Source organism: Eretmochelys imbricata, chromosome 9, assembly GCF_965152235.1.
Source record: "Eretmochelys imbricata isolate rEreImb1 chromosome 9, rEreImb1.hap1, whole genome shotgun sequence".
Lineage (NCBI taxonomy): Eukaryota > Metazoa > Chordata > Testudines > Cheloniidae > Eretmochelys > Eretmochelys imbricata.
This window is the reverse complement of record NC_135580.1, coordinates 65,064,412-65,077,573: the sequence shown is the minus strand read 5'-3', so window position 1 is coordinate 65,077,573 and position 13,162 is coordinate 65,064,412. Positions and strand designations below refer to the sequence as shown.

At 47.4% G+C, this 13,162-nt stretch overlaps 1 protein-coding gene across 1 annotated transcript; it reads right to left on the bottom strand.

The window, feature by feature from the left end:
* Nucleotides 1–2,312: 2,312 nt before the first annotated feature.
* TSPAN6 (tetraspanin 6) lies at nucleotides 2,313–12,057 on the bottom strand. The gene is made up of 8 exons (XM_077826591.1): nucleotides 11,930–12,057; nucleotides 10,647–10,835; nucleotides 10,227–10,301; nucleotides 8,662–8,760; nucleotides 7,788–7,940; nucleotides 6,851–6,934; nucleotides 3,937–4,025; nucleotides 2,313–3,141 (listed from the first exon to the last, which is right to left on the bottom strand). Exons 1-7 carry the CDS (start codon nucleotides 12,014–12,016, stop codon nucleotides 3,957–3,959), a joined length of 756 nt encoding a protein of 251 aa, XP_077682717.1. The 5' UTR covers nucleotides 12,017–12,057; the 3' UTR covers nucleotides 2,313–3,141; nucleotides 3,937–3,956.
* Nucleotides 12,058–13,162: the final 1,105 nt, after the last annotated feature.

The window sequence follows — 13,162 nt, the reverse complement described above, 5'->3', positions numbered from 1 at the left end:
ACTGTGCAACAGCTGATTTATGACAGGTCACCAGCAGCATCCCAACAGAAGGAGGAGAAGCAAGAGTCCAGCATGGCGGGATCAGTTCTGATGGGTCCGCAGAGCCTGCTCCAGAGCTGGAACCCCAGCAGCTGACATTGCCTGTGCTCTTCCAGTGTGAACAGAGGCACGGAGCCAGGCGAGAGGGGTATGTCACATTGATCCTATCACCAAAAGGAGGAGGTCTGGAAGGTCTCAGGGGAGTAACTTCAACAGGGCCAATTTTTTAACATGAAATGTATTCTGGAAAGTACCAGAATCCACACGGGGTGTGACACACGTAGCACAAAGACACACCTCTGTAAAAACATACCTCAATGCTGGCCTTGGGAGACTGCCTCTAAAGCTTATAGCAGGTCACACTCCACATTCCTGCAATCCTAAGTGTCTCTGCTGAGACTTTCCAACAAGAGGGCCGGTTAGTGCCGACTGTGGTGGTTTAATCATGTGGCCACCTGGCCTAAGTAAATCTAAGAACCGCATCATCATTGAGGTAAGCCACAAACCAGCTGTCAGATCACAGTGAACGTCAATCAGCACGAACTTTAACAGCAAAGGATAGCATGAGGTGATTAGCACCAAATAGGATCCAATGTGTGGCAGGACTTTAGATACAGCCCCCAAAGGGACCAAAATAACTTGCACAACCACCACTTGAGGACTTGTCTCACTGAATAGGTAGGGCGCAGCATGCTGGAGTGTGAATCTGCCCCGCGTTAGCTAGTGGACACTGCTACTGCACACTAACACTTCCCTGATGCTTTCCGATCCACTCCACTGTGAAACGGAAGCAGACCAAAGTGCATCAGGGAACATTTTAGGCATGACAGCAGGGTCCACGTGGATAGTGAGTGCGCAACAGGCTAATGCACTGTCAATTTCACAAGCAGAAAGATGGCGTGCAACTGTTCATCTAGACAAACCCTGTTGATTTTGAACCAGATTAAACTAGGGCTGCACTTATTGGCCTATATGGCGCAGCACACAAGCCAGCCGAAAAGGAGTATGTGCAGGCTCATGTCTTTGCACAGGCTTTCCGATGGACACAGCTTCAGTTAGACACGTCCCTCCATTAGCATGTTTTTATCCAGGCTGTCCAGTCGTTAGCTGTAATTGGACAACGTCTATATTGTTATGTTAATGGTCAAAAGTGCTAATGCACTTTGCCTTGCCTTGAAAACCCTGGAGGCTTTTTAACAAAACCATCTGGGAACTGACATGCAAGAGTTTGATTTATTCTCTGACACTAAATGGAATATTAAGTTTTGTAGTCAGAAATGAAGCCAGTTTAATGGGCTACCGCTAACAAAAGAACTAAGGAGCTGCCATACCGGGTCAGACCATGGTATCCTGTCTCTGGCAGTGATCTGTAACAAAGCTTCAGGGGGTGTACAGAACAGGGCAATTATGTTCTGCTGGAACACTGACGTAGTTCTGCTCCTCCATTCAGGCTTCTGGGGCCAGGGCAGGCTGCCTCTCAGCAGCACTGGTTTTGGTGACAGGAAGGGCAGGTTAATGGTGTGAAAAGCACTCTCTGCATCAGGGTGGAGACCCTTTGTTATTGTCCAGTAGCTCAGCCAACACTTTCTAAGCCCTCCTCTTTTCATGCTCATACAGTGATTACTAGAACAGTGCTTGGTAAACTGTACCTCATCCCCCCTCCGACTTTCCTGAGCATTAATTCCCAATCCAGTGCACAGCACTCGTCTGACAAACCAAACCGTGCACCAAGCTCAGGTGAAGGAGGAGGATGCTATTATGTCTTCAGGATAGAGGGCCTCACCTCCATGTGCTCCATTATTGGAGAAAGGTTGGGGCCTGTCAATGGATTTGTTCACAGAAAACCAAGAAGAACAAATCCCCCTTCCTACAGTGACAGAGTACCTTTTCCTCTGAAGGATCCCAAAGCAGAACGGGCCAAATTCAGCAACAAAGATAGCAGAGGAGGAATGAACTTACAGGAGGAATGACCTCTGTCCTGCCTAAGGTTCACTCAGCAGAACTTCACCTGCAGCATTCCATGCCAGCAGTTGACGGTTCTCCATCAACAATGTTGCATGACAATTTTTAGAAAGAGAATACAAATAAACTTCTCTAATTGAAATTGAGCCAACACACTGATGGATTAAAGAGCATATGTGCTGCTATGCTACAAGGGTTATGGGCCAGGCCAGAATGGGGACATGAGTGGCAAACAAATCTATGCCTCCGGTAGATTCCTGCCCTGAAATCAAGGTGGAATTTCCTGGAGACAAAACTCAACCGCGCTGATATTTTAGAGTAAAATATTTAATATTTATTGTGTTTCAAGACAAGAGGATTTCTATTTAATACAAAAAAACAAGTTAAAGCAGAACATAATACTGATGATGAAATCATGCCCAACTTGGTGGAGGCATACCTACAAAGCTATCGACACAGACAGCTACACCACCGAACCTCATGCTACAACTTATGAAAATCACTACAACCTGATCAGGAGAGAGGAACGAGGCCCTTTAAAAAATACAATTATAAAAAAAGTGATATAAAACCCTTGATTGGGAAGAGAGCGTTGAAACAGATGCTATTGAACACAGAGCCTCAGATAGACATGGCAATGTGTCTGCATAACATGATAGGACCAGCCAGTTGCAACAGTAGGTGTTTCAATGGATCACTGACAGAGTGTGAAGTGAATAATATAATTTAAATGGCCAAAGGCAGAAGAGAAAGCAACGAGTGCCTTCGTTCCTAATGCATACTATACACCTCCAAAATTAATGGTGCATTCCAGTTAAATAACTAGCAGAAAGTATAAGAATGACATAAGAGTACTGTCATATCATGCTACTTCATTGTGCAATCAAACTGAGGAGGTGGGGGCCTGGAGGAATGTAGTTATTATAACTACCTTGGGTACACTAATTACCCCATTCAGTGTTACAAAAGAGTAGTGTTTTGACAATTCCCTGACTGCGACAGAACAGCTGGTACGCTCTATTCCGTGCGCTGATTCTGAAGAGGATCAGTCAGTTCAAACATGATTTCAGCAGGCTGGGACCAGGTGAAAACTGGAAGTCATGAAGTGCTCTCCAGAGGAGGGAGATCAGAGGAAATTTCCTAAAATTCAGAAAGCAAAGGGTTAATTAACATGTTTCCCAGCTCTAGAGATCAGGATTCCCACAGAGCTGAAGTCACACAGTGGAAGCAAGTTTGTGGGTCGCATGCTACTCCACAGCAGATACTGGTCCTCACTGCGAAATGCACCAGCATTCAACATCTTCACCCCTGCTCTGAAAGGCCCAATATGGGATTAGCGGAGGGGCTGCGGGTTAGATTGAGGTGCAGAAGCAGAGCAGTGTGGTGAACAAGAGGAGGAGAGGCCGTACTAGAATAGCAGGGGGCACTGCAAGCTAGAACTGTAGTGCACTAAAAGAGCTGGGAAGAAGCAGAACTAGTACCATAGAGGGAGTGATGGGAAAGGTGGTCTAGGGTGATGGGAAGGAGGTCTAGGTAACTAACCAAGGTGCATGAACACACATGTGTAGGAGATTCAACAGCACCTGTCTGCTCTGTTCTTGCACATAGGTAGATCCATAAAGATTTTATTTCACTTTAAACTTTAAATGTCAAAGAACTGCTTACTACAAAATGTGGGTTCTTCTCTCTGCTAGATGCTTATAGAAGAAACACAGATTTGAGCAGACCCTCGCACATCCCTGAGTGGGTGGACCTGCACATGGGTGCGCATGTTTCTCTGCTCAGACCTTCCTGTGCACATACGCACACAGCCTTATGAAAGCGCAAGCCTACAAAAGATCTCCCTCATCCCTAGATCTGCAGACAGGCACACCATTCAGTGCACAGGTATATGAATACACACACACACTCCCCGGCACTGCAGGACAGACATACCTTGGTCAAAGGCTGGCTTGTTACACCATCTCGTACTGATTGTTTGTGATGTACCGGGAAAGGCAGCAGGCGAGAAAGATCCCAACCAACTGAAATGTGAAAAAATAAACTAAGTATAGGTCACCCAAAACCGGACATCCAAACTGCAATGATTTGGATACAATGCAACCGAGATCTGAAGCACTGGAGACTGTTTTGGTTTTGTAAAAGCAAAATCTGGGCTCCTTTGCTTTAGCGTGGATAAAGCTGAGAGTCAGAGGATCCTGGCAGCCATCAGTGAGAAGGCTCTCCCTGTGAGAGAAAGAGAACGTTGCTTCTTGTTAGAATTTGCTTTATGAACCATCTACTGTTTTATGGTAATTTCACAGAGATTATATGGCTCTCAGGAGCATCACAGCCCATTACACAACCAGTAGAAAATATCAACTGCCTCTTCCCACTGCAAGGACAATGATGGAATCAAGGTTGGTGTGTTTCTGATGTGAAAACACTGAAGGACACACATCAGTTATGACTGTTGTGGGGCTCCAGGCAGCTGTTTTCTGTACCAAAGGCATTTAGGACCTGATCCTAAAAACACTCATGCATGTAACTGTACTCACAGGAGGCAAAGTTGCAGAATTGGGCCTTTCACTTGCGTGACACAACAAAGTTCACCTGAGAATAAATCATGAAATGTTTATAGGATTCTAAGCCCCAAACAATGACACGTTCCTCAATAACTGCAATCGCTACAATGCGGTTACCTGCCTAGAGCTGACGAAGGCACATGGGCCCACCCACTTATTCATCAAATTCCAGATGTCCTGTTTGGAATATAGATGTGGAAGCTGTAATAAGTAGAGTGTGATATGTACATCCCAGGAAGGAGGGAGGAAATGGATAGCAGCTGAAAGAGACCAACTGGCTCCAGTCCTAGGAAACTGACAACAAAATGCAATGAAGACAGTTTGCAAATGTACCAGCTGCAAGATAAAGGTCTGTGCTCCAACCTCTCCCAGTCCTTGCTGTGTCTGTCTGTTACAGGGAACAGCACAGTGACAAACGAATATCAGAATAAAACAGGCTGGCCGAGATTCTTCTCTCTGTGCTTGTGCTATTACATGTTAAACCTTGACTCGGAAAAGATGTGCCTGTATACCTCACAGACTGCTTTCAGGCAATTTCCTTCAATGAAGAGTAAATTAAAGCTAAAATAAATCAAGCAATCAATACACAATCTCACTCTGCCAGTCTCTTCTCTGGTTTTGGGTCTGTGTACTCCTTTGCCTCAATCTCAAGCTGCTGTTTCTTCATACTCTTTACTCAAAAGCAAACACGCTTTGAAGAAAATAAGGAGTTCTGCCATTTGGAATTGATACAGAGATCTGAGACTCTGTGTTCGAGAATTTCAGAAAGAATGGAAATCGCCTCGAAACAAGAGTCAAGTCAAGTAATGAGGCGTAGTTCATCTGTGTCTTTGTCTCTGTTGCCACCTTCCTTGCCGACTGCAAGGTGTTCGAATTCCTAGAAACAATCACAGCCAAACAACACAGAACACAGGCGATTTCAGCAAACCTAGCAGCTGCAGCAGAAAGACTAAGGGCTCAGACCACAACTGAGGCACTCAGCAAGACCTAGGTAGTACAGTAGATGATCTTACTTGACATACTATGCAACACAGAAACTTGTTCAGATATATGCCCTGTTACGTACCAATACACACTGATGTGCTGTCGCAGTATCAGCATTCTGGGAGAGCCTGTGGATAAGGAAGATCTGCACCAGCTATCTTTTAAATTCTCCCTAAGACATAATACTCTGACACACACAAGAATGAAAGATGACCCTACAGAGATGGTGAGAGCACATGCCTATGTGATAAAGCCATGAAAGAAACACATGCTAAGGGACACCATTTTGATCACCTTCTCAGATGACAGAGACTGAGACCAAACGTGTCAGGAAGCTCCATCAGCCAGAGAGACCCTATATGAAGGCAAAACCTGCTAACCTTAGCCCACTAGGCAGGCTTTCAAGTGCTCAGGAACCAGAATTGAGGTCAAATTTTCCAAGCAGCTCAACTAAATACAGGCCAGATTTGCAAGTTCTCAGCACCAAGCAACTCCCACTGGGACACTTATGATCACATTTTCACAACTGCTCAACACTCAACATGCACCCAACGTAGGGAGCTCTTCTGAAAGCCCACTTCAAAATGTTCCCCATGCATACAAGGAGCTCAGGCTAGAGGCCTCTTGCTTCCTACTGAGACAAGGTTGGTCAGATTAGGAGACACTAGTTCCGTCGCTGCTTGAGACATGATGCTTCTTCACCACCAGGATAAAACCTCAGGTTGAAGAATCAGAGGGAGAGGAAGAAATAGCAAGGGGAGAAGAGGGAGTCTGTAATATTATGCACCCTGTTCTGCAGTGTGGCTAACAGAAGATGGTGTCATTGTATTAACTGGGTCTGAATTTGAGAGAGGCATTTCAGGATGTTTTAGGTCACCTACAAGCACTTTAAGTTAGTTAAACTATCATCCTGAAAGGGCAGCTGAAGCAAGGGTGACAGTTTGTGCGCTGGAAGAAGTAATTCAGACAGCTAACACTGCATCAGAACAGGAGAGGTTTGGTTGCACTGGCATCTCTTAGAAGTTGGCTGTTTCCAGAGTGAGCTGTTCTCAAGCCATACGCAGGCTTGCTGGGAGGAAGCTGGCATTTTCATCCCCAGTTTTGGAGATGGGTGACTGGGTGGCACTTAAGCAAAATGGCAGGGGAATCTGCAGAACGGTCGACCATTTCCTCCTCTCTGAAATATGCTGTGCCTTTACATATGTAAGAGAACATTAAAAGACATTAAATACAATTACGAACACAAAAACTAAACTCAGAGCTCCTCAAGGATCATAAAAGAACAGCAAGGGAGAGTTTACCTGGAAGCAAGCGATGCCAAAGGAGATACCAGCCACAATGCCCATTTTGGACTCCATAACTGTTGTTACCAAACTGAAACAACCCTGCAGAAAAAAAGAATTAGCATGAGAGTAGAGCATGGACAATTCCTGGCCGCCAGACACCAAGTGTACATCCTTCCAACCCACAGACACCACACAGGCAGCTAGAGGGGTGAACAAGCTTAGGAAGGAATCCAAGTAAAGGCCTGGGAGTCAAAACGTCCTGGGCTGTGTGCTGAATTCAGCCATTTGACTTGCTGTTTGATCTTGGGCGAGTCATTTAAAGCTTTGTACTTTGCACCTTTCATCCTGGGCACTTTGCCAAGGTGAGCATTAGCCTTGTTTTATGAATGGGGATGTAGAGGTACAGAAAGGCAGCATGATTCACTAAAGGTCACAAGCATGTCAGTGTCCAAGCCAGGAGCGGAACTCAGACTTCCTAGTCCCCGCTTAGCCACTAGGTAACACTATCTGCCTCTACATTTCTATTCATTCCCCTGTATACTTTCTTCACAAGGGAGCTGTGAGGATTAAGTGTTACTGGAACATAAAGCATTGTACAACAGTATCTCACACACAGGGCAAATGATACACTGCAGGCAAGATGCAGACAGAGATGCAGACACAGATCCTTTCCCACCAGTAGGGAATAGCTGAGACTTCCAGAGAACTTGAGAAAAAACACTGGAGACAGTTTCTCTACACATCTTTCCCCTATCAGCAGCAACACGGCCTTCACCCCCATTACTGCATGCAAGTTTCCTGTGGCTCAATAACCCTCTTTCTGGAGCTATGTTCCTTCTCACCTACAGGACTTGACTCTCTACCAGAGAAAGAAGATCCAAGTATCCCAGCTCTCCCCTCCCCACGCCTGCTTCCAGGACACATCGAGGGATAGTCTCTGAGATTCACTTACATTGCCATACACCATAGCCTTGGCTTTATCCAGCTCCTTCAGATCACTTTCTGTGCAGTTTTGGAACTTGCAGCAGCTCAGAGGGATTCCCTTCTGTGCAAAGTAGGTAGTGTTCACCCAGTCAAAATAGTTCTGGACTCCACAACAGTGTAACTGGGGAAATCAAGTTTTAGAACAGTAAGGAGTAGTGTATGAACCCCAAAGTACCACATCTCCAAGGCTACACCAATCACTGCAAGCTCCCCAAATTTTCCCCCCTTGGCCTCCCCCTACGTCCCTCCTCACTGCAACCCAACAGCCCTGTGTAGACACCTTCCCCCACCTCCTGCCCTTTACCTCTCACCTCCTCTGAACAGCGCATAGCAGCTATTTTTCTTCAAATGCAAATGCTTTCAGACAGTCTCAGGGATACAGATATATGCAGGACAAGGACAGTGTCTGTACAGGGACAAGCACACTCTACGCACTCAGATAAGATCTGCATAGCACATACCCTGTAAGGCCGCCTGCGTGCACACAGCCGCCCTCTATGCTGTCCATCATAACGGCCGTCCCTCGCATGCCTGAGAACTGGGAACATTAAGGCAATACTGCTCCCCCAGTATTCTGAGCCAATCGCATGGGGAATGAGGCAAGGGGAGGCTGCAGCACACTCTCCTTCTGAGGAACAGCTCTGGCAGTAGCAGAGAAGGCATCTAATGTTTAATGCCTCCTGGTAAAACAAGGCCTTCCTTGCGTTGTACTTTGCCCGTGCATGGGAGTCCCAGCCTCAGCTGCTGCACAACACAAGTATCGGGGAGTCCTCGGCCATGCATCTGGAGAATACAGGCTTCCCCACCAGTTTCTTTAGAAGGAACCAAATATGAGCACTCACAGTTCTCTGGATAGTATCCACCGCGTCGCTGTGGGGATCTATTGTTGCATTGTAGTTCCTCAGAGCAAGACTATAGTTGCTCTGAAAGTTGTTCTTAATCTGCAGAGAAGGGAAACATTTTCATAAGCTAAGCCTCCGAAGGCTACAGGTCCCAAAGAGTTCCCTGTCACAAGAACTTCTTTGCCTTAAAAACACAGCTCCATCAGAAAGAGAACCAGGAATGGCTTGAACCATGTTAGAAAGTCATTCCTGTTACTATCCAGATGTGAGACTAGCTATAAAGATGAACTGGGGATTAGGGAAGGGAGCACTGCACCAAGCACTGGAACTTAATTCTTGCATTTACAGGCAGACCTAATCACTGTGACATCACAATAAAATCATGGTTTGTGTGGGCCATATTTATGGCCAAAGACACTTGCAAAATCAATCTAACTGGCACGTTTCAGATGAAGGATCAAACTCACAAATTAAAAAGTCTGTTTTTTATAAAAATGTGCATATCTGTCAAGCTTAGTAGGAACTAGGGAATGGTCTTGGTTTCCACTTTCCAGTCCTTGAGGGAGATGTTCAAAGGCACAAATGGGAGGTAGGTGTCTAATAGCCATTTATGCCTTTGAACATCTCCCCCACCTCATTACAGTCAGGTTATTTCGAATCACTGAAATACTTTTCTACACGATTTAAGGCACTTTAAGGGATTAATGACTAAAATTTCTCTTGGGCAGTATAATGCACCCATTATGATTATTTCTAGGCACTCTACATATAGTCTCTCTAAATCCCCATTGATGTTAAATACTGGTTAACTTGGTAGATAGTGTTACAGTTGTATTTCACAAGTACTGAGTTCAAGTTTAACTTTAATTTTATCTTTGCTAATATTTTGATTAATCATCAGCAGTACAACTACAAATTAATTCTTGTGATTCAAATATGTCCATCCCAAACATGTCACATGTAAACAAAAGTTAGAAAGAGGCCAGCTATGATTGGTTATGGTATGAGATTTGTGAAAAAACATAATCATGCTGGCAAAGGGAGTAAAGCTAGTTATTTAAAGGTTGTATCCAAAAGAAAACATGGATTTAGTCCCCACTCCCAGTTCAGAACCCCAACATGTGGGTCCCCCAATGTTGGCCCTAAATTTCTCTCATTTAACTTGCCTGTTCAACTAATTAAACTTTTCTGATGTGACTTTCTTTTTTTTAAGCAGTTTTTACATCTTTATATGACAAAGGTTTTTCTTATTCAGCTTTTTTGTGCTTATTGAACATTTGGAATCAGAAACTGAGCCAAATTCTGTTCTCAGCAAGAACATTGTAAATCCAGACTACTTCACTGAAGTCAAAAGGATTACTCCAGATTTATACCTGAATAAAAAGGAGCAGAATTTGGCCCTCAGTATGCAGCAACTATGGGATTACACAAAGTAAGAGGAAACAACATGCAAGTGAGAACTCTGTCCTGAGCAGGTGCTGCATCCAAGTCCTGGCCTCAGGCTGCCTCAGGAAGAGGAGGGAAGGGGTTAAAGTACCAGAGAGATAGGTCACACCTGGACTCACCTCATGTCTGAACACAAATCCTACAACAGCAGCCACCAGCACAATCAAGAAGATGAGGGACAAGAACATGGCATACTGTGGACAGAAAAGAAGAGAGAGTCAATGCAACCAAAATACATTCCAGGGCTAACACAGGTACACAGAAAAGAAGGCTGCAGGAAAAGAATCTATTAGGACGCACCCTGGACTCAACCTCTTTGGCAAAGTTGAGGTGCTGGGATTTGTGGCTACGTGAGAAAGTCAACGAATATATGGTTCAGTACTTAGCACTGTACAAAGAGGGGAGAGAGTGTTTCTCGAGGCAGACACACATACACAGCACAGCACAAAGCAGGAGCACATGCAGACAGCTGGTGAAGTCCTGGGTTGTAGAAGCAGGTATTTGATTTATGAGCCTTCTGGTAGTCAACGACCACTTACCAGTTTTAACATCCATGTGCTTCCACGACAGGTGGCGAAACAGCCAAAAGTGCCCAGAAGGATGACAACAGTACCTGTGCCAATGAGTACGTAGGGGACATTGGTGGCCTTTTCGTTTAACAGGGAGAAATACACCTCTAGGCCCACTTTGCCCCAGATGCCAACTGCCAGGAGGATAATGCCAGAGATCTGGAGAAATCAGAATTGAGACTCAATCATTGTGACTCCACTTGTCACTTCAAAGCACTTTACTTAGCCATAGTCACTTAAACCCACACACTGAGAGACTAGGAGACACAAGATACTCTGGAAGTATGCAAAAACACAGGGATCCCATAGGAGAGAAATGGGAGGCTAAGGACAGATAAACTGGGGATGGGAGGGCAGCGTGAGCAGAGGGGTTCCAGGAAAGACTGCCTGGCAGAAGTCCTTGAAAGTGGGCATTAAAATCATTGATGTGAAATCATTTTTCAGAAAGGCAGTGCTGGGAATCCAGGAAGCACTTGTATAATCAGAGCATTTCATCTCTGAACTTCAGTCCCTTGGGCATTGTATAAACAGGAACTCAGATGAATCTGCCTTTGGAAATTAAATTTCCCCAGGTAGAAATAATTTACTCTGTTACAAACATGCCCATGGGTGCCACATTCCAGACCCCGTCATGCACGCGCGCACACACAGAGGGAAGAGAGGTACAGAGAAGTAAATGGGGGGCAGACGGGCTGGCCCAGCGCTAATGGATCGGACACACTCACCTGCCACAGTAGCCTGGGGAGCAGTGAAAGGAAAGGGACAAGATTACGGGGTGCACCCCACCCAGCACTGCTGTTCCCCCGAGGCTGCCATACCAATACTGGGCATGGACGGGCACGTCACCAGCCACACAGGTGCCCCTCGGGTCACACACGCGTGTGGACGTGCTACATGCAGGGCCATGACACGGGGTGAGGGGAGCCCCGTGATGGGCACAGACTTTCGGGGGGGAGGGGGCACCTGGCCAGAGGGTCCCTACAGGCCGGACAGGCGACAGAGGAACCCCTCTGGAGCCTGGGCCCTGCCCCCGCACCCACCCCTGGAGGGGTCCAGCCAGCCCAGCCCCCCGAGGTCCTCTCGCCTCGGCCCCCACTATCCTCGGGGCCCCGCCCCCCTCGGGACCCCATTACCCGCCAGGGGTCCCCACTTCTCCCCAGGCCCCTGCCCCGGGGCCCCCAACAACCCCCGGGACCCCTCCCCCAGGTCCCCATTACCCGCCAGGGCCCCCACCCCCGGGCCCGCCGCCTCACCCAGAACACGAAGCTGTAGGTGAGCAGGACGCTCTTGAGGCAGGTGATCACCGGCTTCGTCTGCAGCCTGCGCGACGGGGGCGCCATGGCGGCCGGGCCACGCTCCGATCTCCGCCGCCAGCCCCGCCCCCGGGCGGCCCCGGCCGAGCCTGGCCGGAAAGCGCTGGGACGGGCCGAGCCGGAAACGGCCGAGAACTACCGAGGCCTGAGCCTCCTCGCACGTCCCTTCCCCGGCCCGGCTCGCCGCCCCTCCCACCCGTGCCCCCGAGACTAGGCAAAGCTCCCGTGGCTCCGCTGGGTCCCCCTCCCCTCCTTGTGGGCTGTCGAATCGCACAACTCCTGATTTCACAGACATCCCCAGAGGTTTGCAAACCCCCCCCCCCCCCCGCAAGCTGCGCTCTTGCAAGGCTCCCCCTGTGTGCCCGGGTGAGCCCCCGCCCCGGGGGCCCTTGGACCTGCTTTTGCACCCCCACCCCGCGCCTTAGGGAACTAGGCCCTGCCAGTGCCATCTCTCACGTCAAAGGCAGCCAGCTTCATAACCAAGTTAGGGGCGGTTGAAAAGAGGGGTTATTTATTGTGGCAGAGGATGGCTGGATGCAGCCCTCACTATGGGCTAAAAACAGGTTTCAGAGTAGGAGCCCTGTTAGTCTGTATTCACAAAAAGAAAAGGAATGAATGCATCCGATAAAGTGAGCTGTAGCTCACGAAAGCTCATGCTCAAATAAATTTGTTAGTCTCTAAGGTGCCACAAGTACTCCTTTTCTTTATGGGCTAAAAAGTCAGCTGTGGCGTGAGTTCAGCTTGGTTTATTTCAACTTTAGCCTGTGGTGAACTCCCCTTCCGCCCCCCAGGTGCAGAAAATAACTCAACTTGACTAGCTGTTGTAGAGCAGACCATCACTTAATCAATTATAACCGTTTCCAGTTGGGGTACAGACACGAGAGGAGGAGGCAGAGAGGCTGCAGACGAAGCAGTTGGCACCTACAGGTTCCTGGGTCACAGTACTATGCCCTGCTAGTGAGAACACGGTGAGGCAGCTTCCCTAAGCATCACCAGTGGGACAGGGAATTCCAGTGTCTCATGGGGAGCTGGAGATGAAGAGCCCACCATTAACTTGAACTAGTCTATTTAGAGCGCTCTCTATTTCATCTGGTAAGCAAATGGCAGCAAGTGCAGCGCACACAGAGCACAGCTAAAATGCGTGCACATCAGCCTACCTCCTTCAGATGAGGG